This window comes from Hemibagrus wyckioides, linkage group LG25, assembly GCF_019097595.1.
Source record: "Hemibagrus wyckioides isolate EC202008001 linkage group LG25, SWU_Hwy_1.0, whole genome shotgun sequence".
NCBI lineage: Eukaryota > Metazoa > Chordata > Actinopteri > Siluriformes > Bagridae > Hemibagrus > Hemibagrus wyckioides.
The window spans coordinates 2,448,392-2,467,942 of record NC_080734.1 but is presented as its reverse complement, the minus strand read 5'-3'; the positions used below and the strand labels follow the sequence as shown (position 1 = coordinate 2,467,942).

Genomic DNA, 19,551 nt, shown 5'->3' with positions numbered 1-19,551 from the left:
CCCTCATACTATTGGCTGTTCGGAAATATAGGAAGATATCAGACCAATCAGAGAGCAGGATAGGATTAGTTATGCCCAATCTTAACACGGAAGGCGGGAACAATCCGAAAGCGGGTAGGGAAAAAAAACAAGTCTCAAAAATTAATTTCCTGGTTTTTATTCACGACCAATCGCGAGGTGCAACGACAAAAAAAGCCAGCCAATAGGAGACGATCACGAGGACATCGTTGTCCAATCGGATGCGCACACACACAGCGCTGATGTACACGACAGCTGCTGTAAACAAATCCGCTCCCCGGCTCGTGCTTGTGTTATAAACATCTCTGTTTACACTTTTTAACAGAATATTAAATCAGCATTTATGTGTTTATTGTTCTTTAAGAAATTAACCGCTTCAGATTTGTGTAAATGTTATCAACCGGTCAACTACAAACCGGTATAAAGTTTAGGAGTTGATTTATTAATGAATAATGAATGATTTATTAACGGTAATTAATGATTTATTAATTTATTTATTAATAAAAGTATAATCACTATGTAAAAATGTTTATTATTAACTATATGTTAATAATAAAAATTAAATTATATTTGGATTATAATCTGATGAGATTTTAAACATTTGCACTGCAGTATTGTGTTTATGTGCAAACCTTCAAACACCAGATACCACTGGCACATTTCATATCTATTAAATATATTTATATGTCCTCTAGAGCAAGTTCAGAAATTTATTCTATACTACAGAATAATATAATAATGTTTTTAAAGGCACAGACTTGGAGCATGTGTCATCTGTAGAGTTTTCGGTTGTTAGATGTGTGATGGAGAGAGAAATACATTACAGTACACTTGTATAACATCACTCCTGAACTGATCAGATTTGAATCCATCAGTCTGAACATTAAACTCATACTGAAGATCCTCATATCGTTACCCATAACCTACAGGGGTGCCAATACTTTTCATGCTCGTAAATGGACCGGTTCAGTTGACCAAATTTACACAAAGCTGAACGCATAACAATGCCAAGGCAATAAGAGTGTCTTTACACATTTATATAAAGTTAAATTCATTTATGAAGTCATTAGGGCACTCGGGGATAACGCCCACAGATCACACCGCTTTGCTGTCAGGATACAATAAAACTGAGATTAAAGTCAAATAAACACAGATCAAATGTTTTTAGTTCATTATCATCCGATTAAATAAACGATTAAAGATTGGCATGATAAAGACGGGTCTCAGAGATTTGTCTCTCTGAGAAACATTAAGTTAGCTAATTAAATGTTTAGCTAGTTTATCCTATCTACTGTTTCCATAGTAACCGTTCATTCACAGAGAAAAAAAAGAAGTGTAGTGGTAGATGTGGTGAATTGTTGGTGTTTATTTCTCCTGTGTGGAAGGAGTCTCCAGTGTCAGTGCTGTGTAACAGTCAGAGCTGGAAGTGTAGGGTTTCAGGACAGAGGAGGGTTTTTGTTGGCAGGTTTCTGTGGTGTAAGCAACTCGCTGGTTATTTTACTATAACAGCATGACATACAGAGTGTGTAACTTCTTATTTATTAGACAAACACTGATGTTTAAGATGATTTGACTCTCTTCTTTGGCTTTTAAAAATAAATGAGAAAGCTGTGGCTCAACAGAGCCGAGCGCCGTAACCGAATGTCTGTTTAATGGCGTCAAAGTAATATCTCTGCCATCCCTCCTTCATCCTCTCCTCCTCACCGCTGGGGATGCCCCTGGCCTCCAGAGATAGGTCTGTCTCACTGCCTCGGTCTGTGAAGTCCAGCGTGACCGTCGAGAAGTGTCCTGAAAAATAAACAACAACAATATAAGGACACTGCTGGTTTAAAAAAATAAAATGTAAAAAAAAGAAATGTTATATATATATCTGTGAAAAACGTTTTTCTTTTAGATCTGTGTCGTTATTCACAAACATTTTCACTCAGATGTACACTAACAAGTCTTTTCCTTGAGTAAACACACCTGCTGGCCAAGATGAAAACCTCCACCTCATGATGATCTTCTGGTCTGGGACCTGTGAGGTAAAAGGGCGAGGTAAAATTAGGAAAATTAGATAAAATATGTGAGGGAAATGTGCGATAAAAAATGGCAAGGGAAAGTCTGAGGTAAAATTGGGAGGAAACATGATAAGGTAAAATGGTGAGGCAAAATTATGAGATAAAAGTGTGAGGTAAAGGTGTGGTATAAAATGGCAAGGGAAAGTCTGAGGTACAATTGTGAGGAAAAATGTGTGTGAAAAAAAGTGTGAGGTAAATGTCCCAGCTAAAATTATAAAACAGGTGAGGTAAACGTCTGAGGTAAATGTCCGGGATAATCATGTGAGGTAAAATTCTGGGAAAAATATCTGAGATAACAGCCTGAGGTAAAGGTGTGAGGTAACAGTCCTAAGTGTGAGGTAGTGGTCTGAGGTAAAACTGTGGGGTAAAAGTGTGAGGTAGTGGTCTGAGGTAAAACTGTGGGGTAAAAGTGTGAGGTAGCGGTCTGAGGTAAAACTGTGAGGTAAAAGTGTGAGGTAGAGGTCTGAGGTAAAACTGTGGGGTAAAAGTGTGAGGTAGCGGTCTGAGGTAAAACTGTGAGGTAAAAGTGTGAGGTAGAGGTCTGAGGTTAAACTGTGGGGTAAAAGTGTGAGGTAGCGGTCTGAGGTAAAACTGTGAGGTAAAAGTGTGAGGTAGAGGTCTGAGGTAAAACTGTGGGGTAAAAGTGTGAGGTAGTGGTCTGAGGTAAAACTGTGGGGTAAAAGTGAGGTAGCGGTCTGAGGTAAAACTGTGAGGTAAAAGTGTGAGGTAGTGGTCTGAGGTAAAACTGTGGGGTAAAAGTGTGAGGTAGCGGTCTGAGGTAAAACTGTGAGGTAAAAGTGTGAGGTAGAGGTCTGAGGTAAAACTGTGGGGTAAAAGTGTGAGGTAGCGGTCTGAGGTAAAACTGTGAGGTAAAAGTGTGAGGTAGAGGTCTGAGGTAAAACTGTGGGGTAAAAGTGTGAGGTAGCGGTCTGAGGTAAAAATGTGAGGTAAAAGTGTGAGGTAGAGGTCTGAGGTTAAAGTGTGTCAGTGGGCCGTTCACAATCACATCTTTTCAGCCCTCACCAGTTCAGCGAACTCTCCGTGCACGTTTCCCTCCAGCAGGCGGAACTGTCCTCCTCTCACTCCCTCCACACAGGCGGCGAGGTGTGTGAACGCCTGAACCATCTACACACATTAAACACAATCATTTACAGAGTGATGGAGAGATGTAACACATACCGCTATACAAGTTGGCAGACGATCAGCGATACAGTGTGCATCTGGTTAGAACTGAGGGCAAGAAGCAACAACCCAGAGCCATAACCACTTGAGTGACCACTGGTTCTGACTGCGTTGCAAAAGTTGCCATGTACCAAGATCTTAACCCAAGAACCTGCTTGCCTCTGCCAGGAGGTTACAACCTCACTGTAGATTCAATCATTTAACCATATATTTAAACACTGGGGAAAACTTTTGGTTTCAATTAAAGTGTCATTTTTTTTTGCCCTTTTTCAATTTCTGCTTATTTATTTATTTATTTATTTTGAAATAAAAAAACTTCATCATATCCAAGATCACAGAGTTTAATCAGAGTTTACTTATCCTTATCCTTATTTATTTGGCATTCTGGGAGAAGAAGCCTGACCTCCTGGTTGAGGAAGACTCTGTAGAGCTCCTCAGACGAGGTGAGGAACGTGTCCTTCAGACCAAACGAGGTGGTGGGGATTTTCACTCCAGAGCTGGGAGGTTTAGAGGTGGTGGAGGAGCCGCTCTGTGGATGAAGAGGTCCTTAATTTACTCCATTTATTTACACACACACACACAGATGCAGTGAGACTGTACCGGGTTCTTCTTCTCCAGCTTGACGTGGGTCTGCTGCTGGTTACTGCCCCCCTCAGCTGTAGGCAGGATCATACCCTGAGAGAACTCTACAAAAACACAACATGACCTCCACATCACTAAACCTCCAAAAGCCTACACAGTGGAAGTTTATTAAAAATGTCATTCACCTTTCCTCAGGTGTAACATGTAGCTCTGTAGAGCCAGCTTGACCTCCTTCTCCCCCTCCTTCTTCATGAGGGCAGTTAGAGGGGTAGTGGGCTGGTCTTTACACGCTGTGATGCAGATCTGTGCAGAGGAGAGGAAATCATTTCACCTGCCTCATAATGTGCTCTTATCAGGAACAGACTCCTTTACCAGGTCTTTTATAGGAATCTGAGTCAAATCTCAACTTTTCTACTCTAATTCTGAGTCAGTTCACGACATTTCTACTCTGACTCTGAGTCAATTCACAAGTCACAATATTTACATTCTGAGTCTGAGTCAATTCACTCGTTTTACACTCTGAGTCATAAGATTTCTATTCTAGATCAAGTGACTTTTTTAAAACCTCTGAGTCAATTCACAAGTCACAACATTTCCACTCTCAATCATGTCATGACTTTTCCAGAGTCTGAGTTGAGTCATGAGATTTCCTCTGAGTCAAGTCAAGAGTCAAGTTTTTCATTTGGAATCTGAACCGAATCATAAAGTTTTCAACACGTAGTCTGAGTGAAATCATGATGAGTCTTCTCATGAGATTTCCACTCAGAGTCAGAGACGAGTCATGAGTCAGATTCCATTACATTTGACTCCATTACTTTAGTAGACTTTATTGACTCACATCCAGGTCATCGATGTCGTTTTCATCTGAGAGGTTCATCACCTCAACGTTCCCCTTATATTTTATCCCATTTTTGGAGGTTCCTAAAAGAAAAAAAACATGAAGAGAACTTGAGAAGGTTCACATCGCCGTCAGAGAACACAATCCTTCAGCTGAGTGCAGTGGCGTGAACAGACCAGTCCAGGAAGCTTTGATGGTCCACTCGTAGAAGAAGATGAGTTTGCCTTTGCGGTTGTTGATGGAAGCCTCGCCCTCGATCTCGCTCACGTCCGTGATTTGGCAGAAGCCATCTTCATTTTCCACACGCACTCTGAGAAGAAGCTCGTTCAGGACTTCCTGTGACCATGCAGTGACATCACGCTCTGTCCTGTAAGAACGTTTAACCATAATATTTTAACTCAACTCCAGAAGTATTGGCACCCTGCATGAGCAGAAGACACATAGACCAATAAGACGTGTTTGGAGAGAATATGTTTATTTTAACACAACTTTCAAACTTTCTGCAGACTCTGATTGGTCAGGAGGTGATTCATTTACCATAGCAGCAGCTCTGAGGTTTATGTTAATGCACTCGACGGAACATATTATGGTTTCTATAGCAACAGATCATTGACAGGAACTCGTTCTCGACTCTAAACAATGTGTCCACGTTAAATCTGTATCTGAATGAACCAAGCTCCTGAAATACACTGAGTTCTCTTCCTCTCACACTCTGTACTGGACTCTCTGACCATCTGCTGCTTCTGTCTCCACATGACACGTTTCTATTAATGGCCTTCAGAAACAGAGGAACAAAATTCCAGAGGCTTCTGTCTGAACACAGGAACACTAAGTGTACAGAAGACTGACAGATCTGCAACAGCCTTTTAGATTTATTTAGCATTAATACAGCATTGATATATTAATATGAGAAGAGTAAGGACGAGTTGCACTGAGACAGGGAAACTCAACTAAAGTGAAAATGTTGTCTTAACATCTGATTTATATCCTGAGGATTCATTCTGATGGTCCACCATGATGGATTCTCTCTCTTTTCTCTTTATTTCTCATTTTGGGTGCTTTACATATGTTTTTAAAAGTATATACAGTATATATTTCATTAAAATATGTCTCTATTAATCAAGAATCATGGTGAATTATTAATGAACTAAAATATAGAAACAGTATTAACGTCAACAAGTACATTTAAAGTAGCTTTTCTTAGTTTCTCACTTTCATTTTTCATGAAGCTTTTAGATTTTCTGCAATGAATCTGCTTTTAAATAAATAAATAAATAAATAAATAAATAAATAAATAAATAATCAATCCCCTCAGGTTAGGAAGATTAATCCTGAAATGTATTTTAAACCTGAATATATATACTGTTACAAAGCAAACAGGATTCATTTCATTTAGTAAATTTAATACATTTAGTTTTCTGAATTAGGATTAAATAAATAATAATGAAGGAATGATTTGATTTATTCGCACAATCCTCTGAAATTTGTATATTTAATTGGCATGTTTATTAATTAAAGGACATTTAACACCTCGAATTATTTAATTATTCTGAAAAAAAAATAGTATTAAAGATTTAACGTGTTTTGCATTTATAAAGTTTTTAATCCAAGTAAAAGTGACATTTCTGGTGAGGTAAATAAATGTAAAGCTAGTACTATTTTAACATTTAAACAAATTAAATGCAATTAAGAGAATTTTAGTTTTTAATAATAAATAAATGAATAAATAAATAAACAAACAAACAAACAAACATACACACATGCAGTGTTGATCAGTTAGTAGAACTCCACAGCAGGTTCAGTCTTCGCATTCACACCCACACTTTCACCACAAACCCAAACCACTCAGTTACAGCAAGTTTTCTTTTATTTATTAATTCAAAATGTAAAATTTAGCTGAGTGTTTAGTAAAAGTATTCATGCTGACACACCGACATTAAACCCCACCAGTGCCAGTTGTTAACATTCGTAGCGTCGGCTCTTTCCTCCACAATCCAGCGCGGATCTCCTTGTCCCCACTTCGCCATGACTCCCTGCCTCACTCCGCCCTTAGCCTCGCAGCTAGCACGCTAACCTAGCTTAGCTTAGCTTAGCTTCCCTTCCCTCTCGGATTAGCGTCTTGTGACACCGAGCTATTCCAGAGTCGGAGATTTCACGGATAGAGCCAATAACTTCCCAAAAAAATCACTTTATATGAGAGTTAAGACGTGAAACTTGTGAAAAACAGCCCTCTGTGCGCAATAAACCCCAAATATAAACTTTTAATAAGCTCTTGTGTTGAGCTCAGTGTGAGAGCTTCGGCTCCGGTATTTATGCTGCTGAGGGAAGAAAGTCCCAGAAAGTTATCAAATATCATCGGAGTGGAAGTGAAAAGAAACCACTCGAATTTATATATATATTAATGCAATAAACACCTCATAATAGTTAAATAAGATAAATAACCAAACTATAAGCACGTTGTAAATAAACACACAAATAAATAAATAATCATCTTTTCCATTATTCCAGGCCATTCACTAATAGGTTACACTAGCGCTAGGAGATTCAGCTTTAACTTTGGATTAAATCTAAATTTTATCAATAAAAGCAGCAATACCACACTTTACACCTTATTTACAATAATAAGGCTTGTATTTAACCCTAATTTTACTTCTATAATAAAGTCTGATGAGCATTATTTGCTCCTGCAATACTATGTAGAGCTCTGATATTATGCAGTGTTGATATACACACTTTATTTATTTATTCCTGCTTTTACACTAATGAAGATTAACTTCACTCTGGATCTATACGGCATACTGCACGCAAAAACGTAGTTACAATTTCAATTTTTTCAATTCAATTTATTTGTATAGCACTTTTATGGACAATGGAGACTGTCTCAAAGCAGCTTTACAGAAGTATAGAAACATGGGGGAAAAATGAGAAAGATTAAAGTTAAGTAACTATTTTATCCCTAATGAGGGGTCTGAGGTGATGGTGGTGAGGAAAAACTCCCCGTGATGTTCTGAGGAAGAAACCTTGAGAGGAACCAGGCTCAGAAGGGAACCTCATCCTCATCTGGATGACACTGGACAGTAAATAATGTACATGTAAATAATGTCCTTTCTACAACAGCAATCAACGGCCCATGAAGAACTATTAGGTCAGTGTAGATTCTGAGGTCATTATAGACACTAATTCCTTAGTGTCTAATTCCAAGCTGACCGATGTAACGGCAGATCCGAGACAGTGTGATAGTCTTCAAGAGGCTCTGTCCACGGCTGTCTCCTGGTCACAGGCTGTCCACACAGATCCATCCACAGCATCAGGATATGTGTTATTGTTGATATGGTGAGGTTTTCTGTAACATTTATGGAACAGGTTATGGAAGGAGTCTCCAGTGCCAGTGATTTGTTACAAAGCTTAACAAGTTTTTCCCACATTTTCAGCACAGAGGTGTTTACACTGTTTATATACGAGATCTACAGGAAGAAAACAGGTTAAATACACTGTGATAAAGATGTGCTAGTGATTTATCTCTCTGATGGAAGCATTATATTCACTAATGAAATAATTGCCTAGTTATTTATTATTGTTTTTTTTCTATTTAACTAATTCAACACATCAGCTTATTGGTCATGTTGTTGTTCCAAGTCCTACTAACTTTAATGTTTTGTAACATTTGGAATCATTGATATGGTGAAGTTTTCCTTAAAGAGTCTCTAGTGTCAGTGCTTTGAAACAGTCAGAGGTAAAGCTGTCATTTTAAGTTGTCTGATATTTTCAGGACAGAGGAGTTTATGCTCTACAGTTTCTCTGACAAGCTGCATGAAGGAAAGTCTGCTTAAAGCTGCTGTAAGGCAAGTTATAAAAGGACAGGTTTTACAGATGTTCCATATAATTAAAAACAGATCAAGCATGTTGTTGACAAATTTCTGTGGTATAACTGGAATCAAACACCTCAGGACATGTTACAGAAACAATTACATACACTGTATTGCCAAAAGGCTTTCCACAAGGTTTAGGAGTGTGTTTATGGGAATTTTTGACCATTCCTCTAGAAGCACATTTGTGAGGTCAGGCACTGATGTTGGACGAGAAGGTCTGGCTCACAGTCGCCGCTCTAATTCATCCCAAAGGTGTTCTATGGGGTTGAGGTCAGGACTCTGTGCAGGCCAGTCAAGTTCCTCCACACCAAACTCACTCATCCATGTCTTTATGGACCTTGCTTTGGTCACTGGTGTGCAGTCATGTTGGAACAGGAAGGGGTCATCCCCAAACTGTTCCCACAAAGAGCATGAAATTGTCCAAAATGTCTTGGTATGAAGCTGAAGCATTAAGAGGTCCTTTCACTGGAACTAAGGGGCCGAGTCCAACCCCTGAATTCAGTGATCTAGAGGGGTGTCCCAATACTTTTGGCAATATAGTGTACATGTCAGGGTGGTGACAGAAACCCTACTCCATCACACCATGTAGTGTGTTTAATTACTAAAATAAATTTTGATGAAGGAAGGCATCATTTTCAACTGTATACCTAACACACACTATGACCTCACACAACTTCTCTTTAACCTTTTATCTGTCTGATCAAGTTTTGTGTATTCGTTGGTGTACATGTGGTCCAGCAGGTGGCGCTGTATGTACTAATATACACAATCATTTCATTTCATCTGTAAATCAGAAAATTGACATTTATCTAGTCCCAATACTCAACTAATCACTTGATTAAACAATGATGTAAGTTCCTGCCTGTGACCTTCATGCACTTCTTTATGTTTTACCTCCAAATCTTATCTTTTTGGTTTCTCTTGAATGAATCCTTTAATGTTGCCTTCCTCTTTATCCTCACTGGTCAACAACAGGAGTTGTGTAGATTCTGCATTAGTTTTAAACAGGACACATTCCACCACACACACACACACACACACACAGCTGATTTTGTGAATGTATGTTTATTTGTTAACACACTCATCTGCTACAGCAGTATTGCATAGAACACGAGTGATGGCGAACACACGCTGCGTGGTTATTTACAGGACAGAGAGCTACGACTCCAACACCATGCAGTCATCAGTCCATCAGGTAAAAACACACACTCGTAAAAAGGTCAGTGTACTCGTCCTGTGTGTGTGTGTGTTTATATTGCACTTGGGACAGCAGTTTACAATTATATCAGGATAATTCACTCAGAGTTATATGAAAAACACATCCAGGCTGTAAATACCAAGTTTAAAGCTAGTCACTGCTTCATTGCTTTTTTTAAAAAAAATAAAAAATAAAGCGGGAATATTTCAAGATTTTCTCAGTACACGCTCTTAAAAACAAAAATAGCAGGACAAACCAAAAGAGAAGTTTTCAGAGCAACCCTGAACCATTTTTGGTTCCCCAGAGAACCTTTTGTGCGATGGAAAGGTCCTATGGATGTGAATAGATGTTAAAGAACCATGTAGGAGCTGGATTTTTAAGAGCGCTCGATTTAAAGGAAGCTGTGGTGCAGCCAGCGCTTCACTGGAGTCGTGATCGAAGGCAGTTTCAGATCAGAGCTCTGTACATTCATTGAACAGCGGTACAGCTTGATGTGCTAGGACATGATGAGGAGGAACAGGCAGCTTGCTCTTCTTCAGGTCACGGTAAAAAAATTACAAATAAATTCTGGGATATTAAACAAAACAAAATGAACAGAAATATAAATTTCCAACACCACATTACTGACAGTAAGGCTTCAAACATGACATTATTAATATAATCATTATTTTCTCTTCAGCTTCATTATCTCAGTGTGAAAACAGTGTAAAGGAGCTGCCAGATGAACCGCCTGGTCCGAGGACGATGAGCCAGATAAAATACACTCTTTAAAGGATTTCATACAAATACTTCTTTTTGTATGTATGTATGTATGTATGTATGTATGTATGTGTGTATGTGTGTATGTGTATATATATATAAAAACTCTTTATACTCTTCATTTCATCGACTATTTACACACAACGTGATTATTACTCAAAAAGGAAATAAAAAGGTGAAAGATTCTAGGCTACGAAACGACGTTGAATATTCACTCATTTAAATAAAAGCAATAAATTATCACTCGCTTAACAGACCAGGAATAAAATCAACAGAAAGAAATGTATACAAATGTTTAGATTCTTATAAGAAGCAACAAAAAATAAATAAAAAAAAGAAGAAATATACGGTTTGATTTGAATGGCAGCTCTCAGAGCATTAGGCGTCTGCTTTCTGGTTGTGCTGAAGATGTCCAGTTCAGGACAGGAGTGTAAACTGGAGTCGGGTTTCTGCCTCACGGAGAGGAGGAGAAAGGAGGAGGAGGAGGAGAAAGGAGGATGTTTGTGAGCCTGAGCTGAAGGTTTTATGAAAGAGGAGTGTTAAATAAAAACTCGGTTTTTGTTCACCCCACTGAATACAAGCAAAGAAAAAAGGAGGCAGGAATCTAAGCATGACACATGAAGATATTTCAGCATGTGAGTCCTGAGCAGAAGGGTGTTTATGTGAAGCTCCGCCCCCATACCACACTGATTGGTTAAAGGAGGAAAAACAAGTCCTGGGGCCTGATTTTGGGGGTTTGGGCTTAGACATTGACACACACACACACACACACACACACACACACACACACACACACACACACACACACACACTTCAATGCAGCCTTTTTCACAATTTCCTCTATCCATGCTACAGTGTTCAGGCTTTAGCTCCTCCTCCTACTGCACTCTCTCCCTCCCCCCACTATCTCCTCGCTCAGCATAAACACCGCACCCACTCCACATCCCTGCTCTCTCTCTCTTTTTCTTCTTTTCCACAGGAGACTGTGGCTACTCCGAATCCAGGACTAGCTGTAATAGTGGGAGGAGTTTCAAGGGGCGGAGACTAGCTCACTGGAAGATCAGGTTGTTCCGAGATAGAGTTTGTCGCAGTGGTATCAAGTGAACTGTCCGAGCTAAAACGTGTGAACATCGGCGCGGTTAACCTTCATTTTAACATCGCAAAAGCAACAAGATAAAATAAATAAACAAATGAAAGCTAATTTGGCTTATAAACCTGGAATGATTTGCCTACATGTTTTAAATTCCCTGAAATGAACTGACGATCTCTAAGCGTCGCCCCTTCCTTTTTAATCTCACATTAGTAATTGATTTTTCAGCTTGAAAGATAAACAGTTTGTTTGACTTAGCTAACATTAGACATATATTTAGCCATCATCACAGGATACCCCAATGCGGTGAAGAAAAAACCAGCCAGCGTAGCTCTCAAGGAAGAAATTTAAACAGCATCAAATATCCATGGAAAGAAAACTCTACTGCAGGGTAAACACATTAAAAAGAATCTAAAATTGTGACTCTTCCTTCCAAATTTCGGTTTGGTTCACCTGACCAGTCGACGCGCTGCAACGGTTCAGGCTCCGCCCACACTCTACCGTCATATCAGGCGCTTGTTTTAGTTGTTTTGTGTTACAGGATGGGAGTGTAGCACACCTTCCCGAGGAAAAGATTAAACATCATGCAAACATCTCACACAGACCGCTCCATACGTCTCCGAGAGATTAGATCTGACCGTGTGTCCGTGGACATCCAGAAATCTTACTGTAGTGTCATCATTGTGAACTTAAGGTTTCATAGCTGCAAACATGGCTTTAGAGAGACTGGGTTTCTACTGAAGGGTTAAATAAAAACAACAAGAAAAAAAAGAGCAGACTTTCAGGTTAGAAAAAAAATCATGAGTCTGTGTGTCCACAGTGTTGCACATCCGCCATTGCTAGTCTTCATCCTCCTTTTGTAGGCACTAGAGTTCATGATGGGGTTCTGAGTACAAAATATATACACGAGTGAAAAAACAACATGTAATTCTTCATCCTGTAGGATCTGAATAAAAGAGAAGATGAAGAGGAAAGTGATCTCTCAGAGCAGGCTGGGAGATGTGTGTGAACGTTACTGAACAGAAATAAAAAGAAAGAATTTTCAGATTGCTCTTGTAGGTTTTTTCCAGAGGTAGTGCGAGTGTGTGTGTGTGCATGTCATGATCCGGCATAATTACTGATAAAATGTGCGTGTGTGTTATAGCGCTTGAGAAATACTCTCAGGATCAGTTCATACAAATGAAATAGAAGGTCTTTCTCCTCAAAAGCGATCACTTCATAATGATTCTTTTCTTAAAAACGATGTTGGTTATAAATAAAGGATCAGTGGTAATACTCTGTCGTGTTCATGTTCATTCCCTGCAGATACAGATCTTTGCTTAAATAGGAAAAGAGCAGTGTGCATCCCTACAGTGTGTGTGTGTGTGAGAGAAAATCGAGTTATTTATAAATATCAGTTCTTTGTATAAAAATAGATTTACTTACATTAAATAATAAAAAAAAAAAGCTTTAAAAAAAACGAAACGTTTGATTCAGTGTAAATGTGAGGATGGCTTGTTGAGGATCAGGAGCGCACCAAGATGTCCATGATGTGATCGAGATCACTGAGGTCAGCCAGGCAGAGCTGCAGGTTCGACAGGTTCTTCAGTCCGTCTTCTCTCGGCGTGGAAAATGCCAGCACGGAGATCTCCGACGAGTCGTACATGGACGTGTCGATGTCCTCGAAGATGTCGTCCAGCTGCAGGTCCGTCAGGTAGCTGGTGGAATTTGTGATCTCGAACGTGCCGAATAAAGAATCCGGCGTCTTCGAGTCCGCCTCATCCAGGCGCTCCGGAGAAGGCGGTCTACTCTTGATGCGGTCCTCGATGTCCTCGCCGAGTGCCGATGATGATATGGACATAGGTCCAGTGAGAAGCAGTGAAGAGTCAGGTGGGAGTTCCGGGACGTGGCGTGGAGTGGGTGGAGGAAACGGAGAAGGCGAAGTGGGAGGCAGAGTGTCTCCACCCTCCAGCCTCATCTCCTGCTGGATTTGGCGCAGAGTGTTGGCCAGCAGCACCGAGCGGTGAAGGCTGGGCTCGGCACGTCGCTGGCAGTTCTGCAGCTTGTCCAGGCACAGGTCCAGCACCAGCTGCCTCTGCTGGGGATACGGGAGATCCAGCGCAGACTCCTCGCCATCGCCCTGTTTACGCTTCACCCCACGGCCCAGTCCGTACCTGCACAGAGACACAGCAACATCCACAATCTCTATCATGTGCAAATACACAACCATGTATTAGAACTTAACATTTTAGTAACATTCATCATCTCTACTAACGTCAACAATCGGTTACACCACAGGGCTTAAGAATACTGGATCCTGATTGGTCAAAAGTACTTTAAAAAAGTATCTCTAACAGTAACACTGGTGCGTATTAACACACTCATTCTAATACGGTACTGTTTCTATAGCAACAGCTCTTTCACAGGAAATCGTACAGGAAACGCGATACTAATAATAAGAACCAGATTTTAAAAACAAGTGCGTTCGTTAACACGATCATCAGAAAAGTTTAGGGAAAGCGTCTTCAGTGTCAGCGCTGAAGTAAATAAAGCTTTAAGATTATTTACACATTTTGGCTTGTCAGTAAGAGAAAAGTGAAAAACAGAGGCTGGTGAAGGAACGAGTGTTTATAGCTTCAGTAATGTGAGTGATGTTTAAACAACGTTTCATGGATAGAAAGTGCTGATGTTCTTTAATTAATACAAATTGTACTCATTAGCATGCTGTGATGAAAGAGGAATAAAACACTGTTAGGAAGTTATCAGGTCCAAGCTGGTCATAATATCTGCTGTCACACAATGTTTTAATTCATTAGTTAAAACTGAGGAACTTGTACACTATATTGCCAAAAGTTTTGGGACACCTGCCTTTACATGCACATGAATGTAATATGGAGTTGTCCCGCATATGAACTTAAGTGACATCCCATTCCTAATCCATAGGGTTCAATATGACGTCAGTCCACCCTTTGCAGCTATAACAGCTTCAACTCTTCTGGGAAGGCTGTCCACAAGGTTTAGGAGTGTGTTTATGGGAATTTTTGACCATTCTTCCAGAAGAGCATTTGTGAGGTCACACACTGATGTTGGACGAGAAGGCCTGGCTCTCAGTCTCCGCTCTAATTCATCCCAAAGGTGTTCTATCGGGTTGAGGTCAGGACTCTGAGAAGTTCCTCCACACCAAACTCACTCATCCATGTCTTTATGGACCTTGCTTTGGTCACTGGTGTGCAGTCATGTTGGAAGAGGAAGGGGTCATCCCCAAACTGTTCCCACAAAGAGCATGAAATTGTCCAAAATGTCTTGGTATGAAGCTGAAGCATTAAGAGTTCCTTTCACTGGAACTAAGGGGCCGAGTCCAACCCCTGAATTCAGTGATCTAGAGGGGTGTCCCAATACTTTTGGCAATATCGTGTGTATATATAATGGAACTTTATTAAACTCTAGTCTCAATTGCTCCTCTGTTTACAGCAGACTAAACACCCTCAGTCCTGATTATCCAGCTACATATAAAGCCTCCGCTCTCTGGCCTGCTGCTCTAACAGAGATTGTGTTTTTATACAGCTTTGTTTTTCTAATACAGATAATGTAAGCACTACAGCGGTAGCTCCGCTGTGACGAGCGTGTGTACAGGGAGGGTGGAGACGAGCGGTCGTGGCTGTCCACCCCTCTGTGTGCTGTAGTGTGGGCGGCTCAGCCTCCTCCATCTATCACGCTGCTGCACACAGGAAGACATCATCCCCCCACAGCTCTGACCACAGACTGCACCGCTCTGAGCTTCACTGCAGACACCACAGAAGCCCTGAGGAGCCTCGCCTGTGTGTTCTCACCAGCAAGAGGAAACATTTCAACTAATACACTACTCAAAATAATGGAGCAGAAAAAGAAAAGGATGGTTATTTGTACTGATTCTTGTTTCAGCATGAATTGAAAGTGCAGAGGAGTCTGCATTATGCATGTTAGCACATGTTGGTGTAAAAAGCATCTTCTGTTTTTTTTTTTTTTTTTTTTTTTAAGATGTGCATGAAGAAAACAAGAAGTAAAACTAATGAACAACCACTTTGCAGCTCCGCCTTCTTGTTTTCTATTGGCTCACAAACCCGGACTCGGTCATTTACAAGTCAAAGATTTTCGGCAGCCTTTCCTCTTTAGTGAATCCCGTTCAAGCGATTTTGAATAAAGTCTAAAAGGAAAAAAAAAAAAAAAAAAAAAAATCCAAGCAACCGAACTGAACTTCACTGGTGTCACACGTTTTCATCTACATCGATCAGCCATGACCACCTGCCTAATATAGTTTGGTGCTGCTAAAACAGCCCTGACCCGTCATGCACTGTGTATTCTGACACCTTTCTATCAGAACCAGCATTAACTTCTTCAGCAGTTTGATCAACAGTACCTCGTCTGTTGGATCGGATCACACGGGCCAGCCTTCTCTCCCCACGTCCATCAATGAGGCTTGACCACCCATGACCCTGTCACCGGTTCACCACTGTTCCTTCCTTGGACCACTTTTGCTAGATACTGACCACTGCAGACCGGGAACACCCCACAAGAGCTGCAGTTTTGGAGATGCTCTGATCCAGTGGTCTAGCCACCACAATTTGGCCCTTCATTAAACTCACTCAAATCCTTACACTTGTCCATTTTTATAGATACACATATATACACACTGAAGTGTGTGTGGATGCAGCTGGAGCCGTGATTTAAACAGAGTCTCTGCTGTTAGACTGGCCTCTCCGGTCTGTTCTCCATGGCAACGGCAACAGACTGCCGGCTGGGAATCGAGTGGTGTGCAGACTCGCCTCGGCTCGCTCATCCAACACAAGAGACAACAAACGGACGCCGAGAGAAGCATCGCGGTGCAGTGATTCAGCTCACGACTCCTCAGAGTTATATTCAACACAAAAAACCAGTGGAGACATTTCCTAATACACTGACTGCTCACACAGACACACACACAGATACACACATGTTCTGAGCGCTACACTAACAAAACAGACCACGTGACACACCTCATGTGATGTTAAAATGTTCTGTAAAAGAAAGAAAGGTGAGATGCCATTTTGTTTGAAGAACATCTTTGCATATTCCCTCCAGGTTCTACTTCCTGGTTATTAGCCCACAGGCAGAGATGGACAAACCAGGGACCTTCAGGATGAAAAGATTTCCTGTTTGGGGTGGAGACTACAAATACACTCAACAAGCAGAGACAAGCAAAGACAGGTGACTTTCTGTTCAGGTTGTAAGTTGACCAGGAGAGCCCTTCCCTTCTCTAGAATCCTTAAACTGGTCAGTTTCACTTACTCTATATTCACACACTGAGCTAGCTCATGCACCTGCTATATATCGTTAGCTACATGAGCTACCAGTGTGTATCCTTTGATAGGGTCGCAAAATTCCCATGGGAAACTTTCCATGGGAATTAACAGGAATATATGGGAATAAACTGGGAATTTACAAAATTGCAGGTTAGCCTATAACAGGGAACTTAAATGTATTTGAAAAAAAATATCTTGCAGCATAATCCTGGATGAAAACAGATTTAATGTAATTCCAGTTGAATTTCTCCCCTGTATATTCCCCAATCACACACACACACACACACACACACAGCACTGCAGGGCGACGGAGGACACACCTCCACATGCCCTGTGCATTCCTCCATAACATACACTGACCATTTCTTCAATCCTGCACAATGAATCATTTCAAAACATGTCCATCTTGGTGACTAGTCATGTAAATGGCATAAATATTACATACATTTATATTTAAAACTTTCTTATTTAAAACCTTCTATCTATCTATCCATCCATCCATCCAATCTAACACATCCAACCGTCTATCTATCTATCTATCTATCTATCTATCTATCTATCTATCTATCTATCTATCTATCTATCTATCTATCTATCTATCTATCCACCCACCCATCCATCTATCCAACAATCCATCCATCCATCCATCCATCCAATCTATCAATCCATCTATCCATCCATCCAATCTATGAACCCATCCATCTATCTATCCAACAATCCATCCATCCAACCTTCTATCTATCCATCATCCATCTACCCATCCATCCATCCATCCATCCAATCTATCAACACATCCAACCGTCTATCTATCTATCTATCCATCCATCATCCATCCATCCATCCAATCTAACACATCCAACCGTCTATCTATCTATCTATCTATCTATCTATCTATCTATCTATCTATCCACCCACCCATCTATCCAACAATCCATCCATCCATCCATCTATCCATCCATCCATCCATCCATCCAATCTATCAATCCATCTATCCATCCATCCAATCTATGAACCCATCCAACCTTCTATCTATCCATCATCCATCTATCTATCTATCTATCTATCTATCTATCTATCTATCTATCTATCTATCTATCTATCTATCTATATCCATCCAACCTTCTATCTATCTATCCACCCATCCATCCAACCTTCTATCTATCCATCATCCATCCATCCATCCAATCTAACACATCCAACCGTCTATCTATCTATCTATCTATCTATCTATCTATCTATCTATCTATCTATCTATCTATCTATCTATCTATCTATCTATCTAACAATCCATCCAACCTTCTATCTATCTATCCACCCATCCATCCAACCTTCTATCTATCCATCATCCATCCATCCAATCTAACACATCCAACCGTCTATCTATCTATCTATCTATCTATCTATCTATCTATCTATCTATCTATCTATCTATCTATCTATCTATCTATCTATCCATCCATCCATCCATCCATCTATCCAACAATCCATCCATCCTACCTTCTATCCATCTACCCATCTTTCTATCTATCTATCTATCTATCTATCTATCTATCTATCTATCTATCTATCTATCTATCTATCTATCTATCTATCTATCTATCTATCTATCTATCTATCTATCCATCCATCCATCCATCCAACGGTCTATCTATCTATCTATCTATCTATCTATCTATCTATCTATCTATCTATCTATCTATCTATTCTATCAACCCATCCATCTATCTATCCAACAATCCATCCATCCTACCTTCTATCCATCCATTCAACAATCGGTCTATCTATCTATCTATCTATCTATCTATCTATCTATCTATCTATCTATCTATCTATCTATCTATCTATCTATCTACCCATCCATCCAACCTTCTATCTATCCATCATCCATCCATCCAATCTAACACATCCAACCGTCTATCTATCTATCTATCTATCTATCTATCTATCTATCTATCTATCTATCTATCTATCTATTCTATCAACCCATCCATCTATCTATCCAACAATCCATCCATCCTACCTTCTATCCATCCATTCAACAATCCATCCATCCAACGGTCTATCTATCTATCTATCTATCTATCTATCTATCTATCTATCTATCCATCCATCCATCCATCCATCCATCCATCTATCCAACAATCCATCCATCCTACCTTCTATCCATCCATCTACCCATCTTTCTATCTATCCATCATCCATCCATCCAATCTAACACATCCAACCGTCTATCTATCTATCTATCTATCTATCTATCTATCTATCTATCTATCTATCTATCTATCTATCTATCCACCCATCCATCCAACCTTCTATCTATCCATCATCCATCCATCCAATCTAACACATCCAACCGTCTATCTATCTATCTATCTATCTATCTATCTATCTATCTATCTATCTATCTATCTATCTATCTATCCACCCATCCATCCAACCTTCTATCTATCCATCATCCATCCATCCAATCTAACACATCCAACCGTCTATCTATCTATCTATCTATCTATCTATCTATCTATCTATCTATCTATCTATCTATCTATCTATCTATCTATCTATCTATCTATCCAACCTTCTATCTATCTATCCAACCTTCTATCTATCCATCATCCATCCAATCTATCAACACATCCAACCGTCTATCTATATCTATCT

General features: G+C 40.0%; 2 protein-coding genes across 2 annotated transcripts in view; both read right to left on the bottom strand.

Moving 5' to 3' along the window:
• Nucleotides 1-1,012: 1,012 nt before the first annotated feature.
• Nucleotides 1,013-6,997, bottom strand: ahsa1a (AHA1, activator of heat shock protein ATPase homolog 1a). Its single transcript, XM_058379334.1, has 9 exons — nucleotides 6,628-6,997; nucleotides 4,857-5,047; nucleotides 4,681-4,763; nucleotides 4,028-4,145; nucleotides 3,861-3,946; nucleotides 3,664-3,789; nucleotides 3,102-3,203; nucleotides 1,984-2,035; nucleotides 1,013-1,806 (listed from the first exon to the last, which is right to left on the bottom strand). The coding sequence occupies exons 1-9, from the start codon at nucleotides 6,705-6,707 to the stop codon at nucleotides 1,634-1,636; spliced, it is 1,011 nt and encodes a 336-aa protein (XP_058235317.1). The 5' UTR covers nucleotides 6,708-6,997; the 3' UTR covers nucleotides 1,013-1,633.
• Nucleotides 6,998-10,559: 3,562 nt separating this feature from the next.
• Nucleotides 10,560-19,551, bottom strand: part of si:dkey-177p2.6 (uncharacterized protein LOC568712 homolog) — a 17,095-nt gene continuing 8,103 nt past the window's right edge. The window contains exon 2 of the mRNA XM_058379272.1: nucleotides 10,560-13,749. Within this exon, the coding sequence (XP_058235255.1) occupies nucleotides 13,101-13,749 (649 nt within the window). The 3' untranslated portion in view covers nucleotides 10,560-13,100. The remainder of the gene's footprint in view (nucleotides 13,750-19,551) is intronic.

Coding starts and splice junctions, on each gene's coding strand:
- ahsa1a (XM_058379334.1), bottom strand. CDS start 6,707: ATGGCGAAGTGGGGACAAGGAGATCCGCGCTGGATTGTGGAGGAAAGA. Junction 4,146..4,680: donor ACGACATCGATGACCTGGAT/GTGAGTCAATAA, acceptor TCCTCTGCACAG/ATCTGCATCACAGCGTGTAA. Junction 3,947..4,027: donor CATGTTACACCTGAGGAAAG/GTGAATGACATT, acceptor GTGTTTTTGTAG/AGTTCTCTCAGGGTATGATC.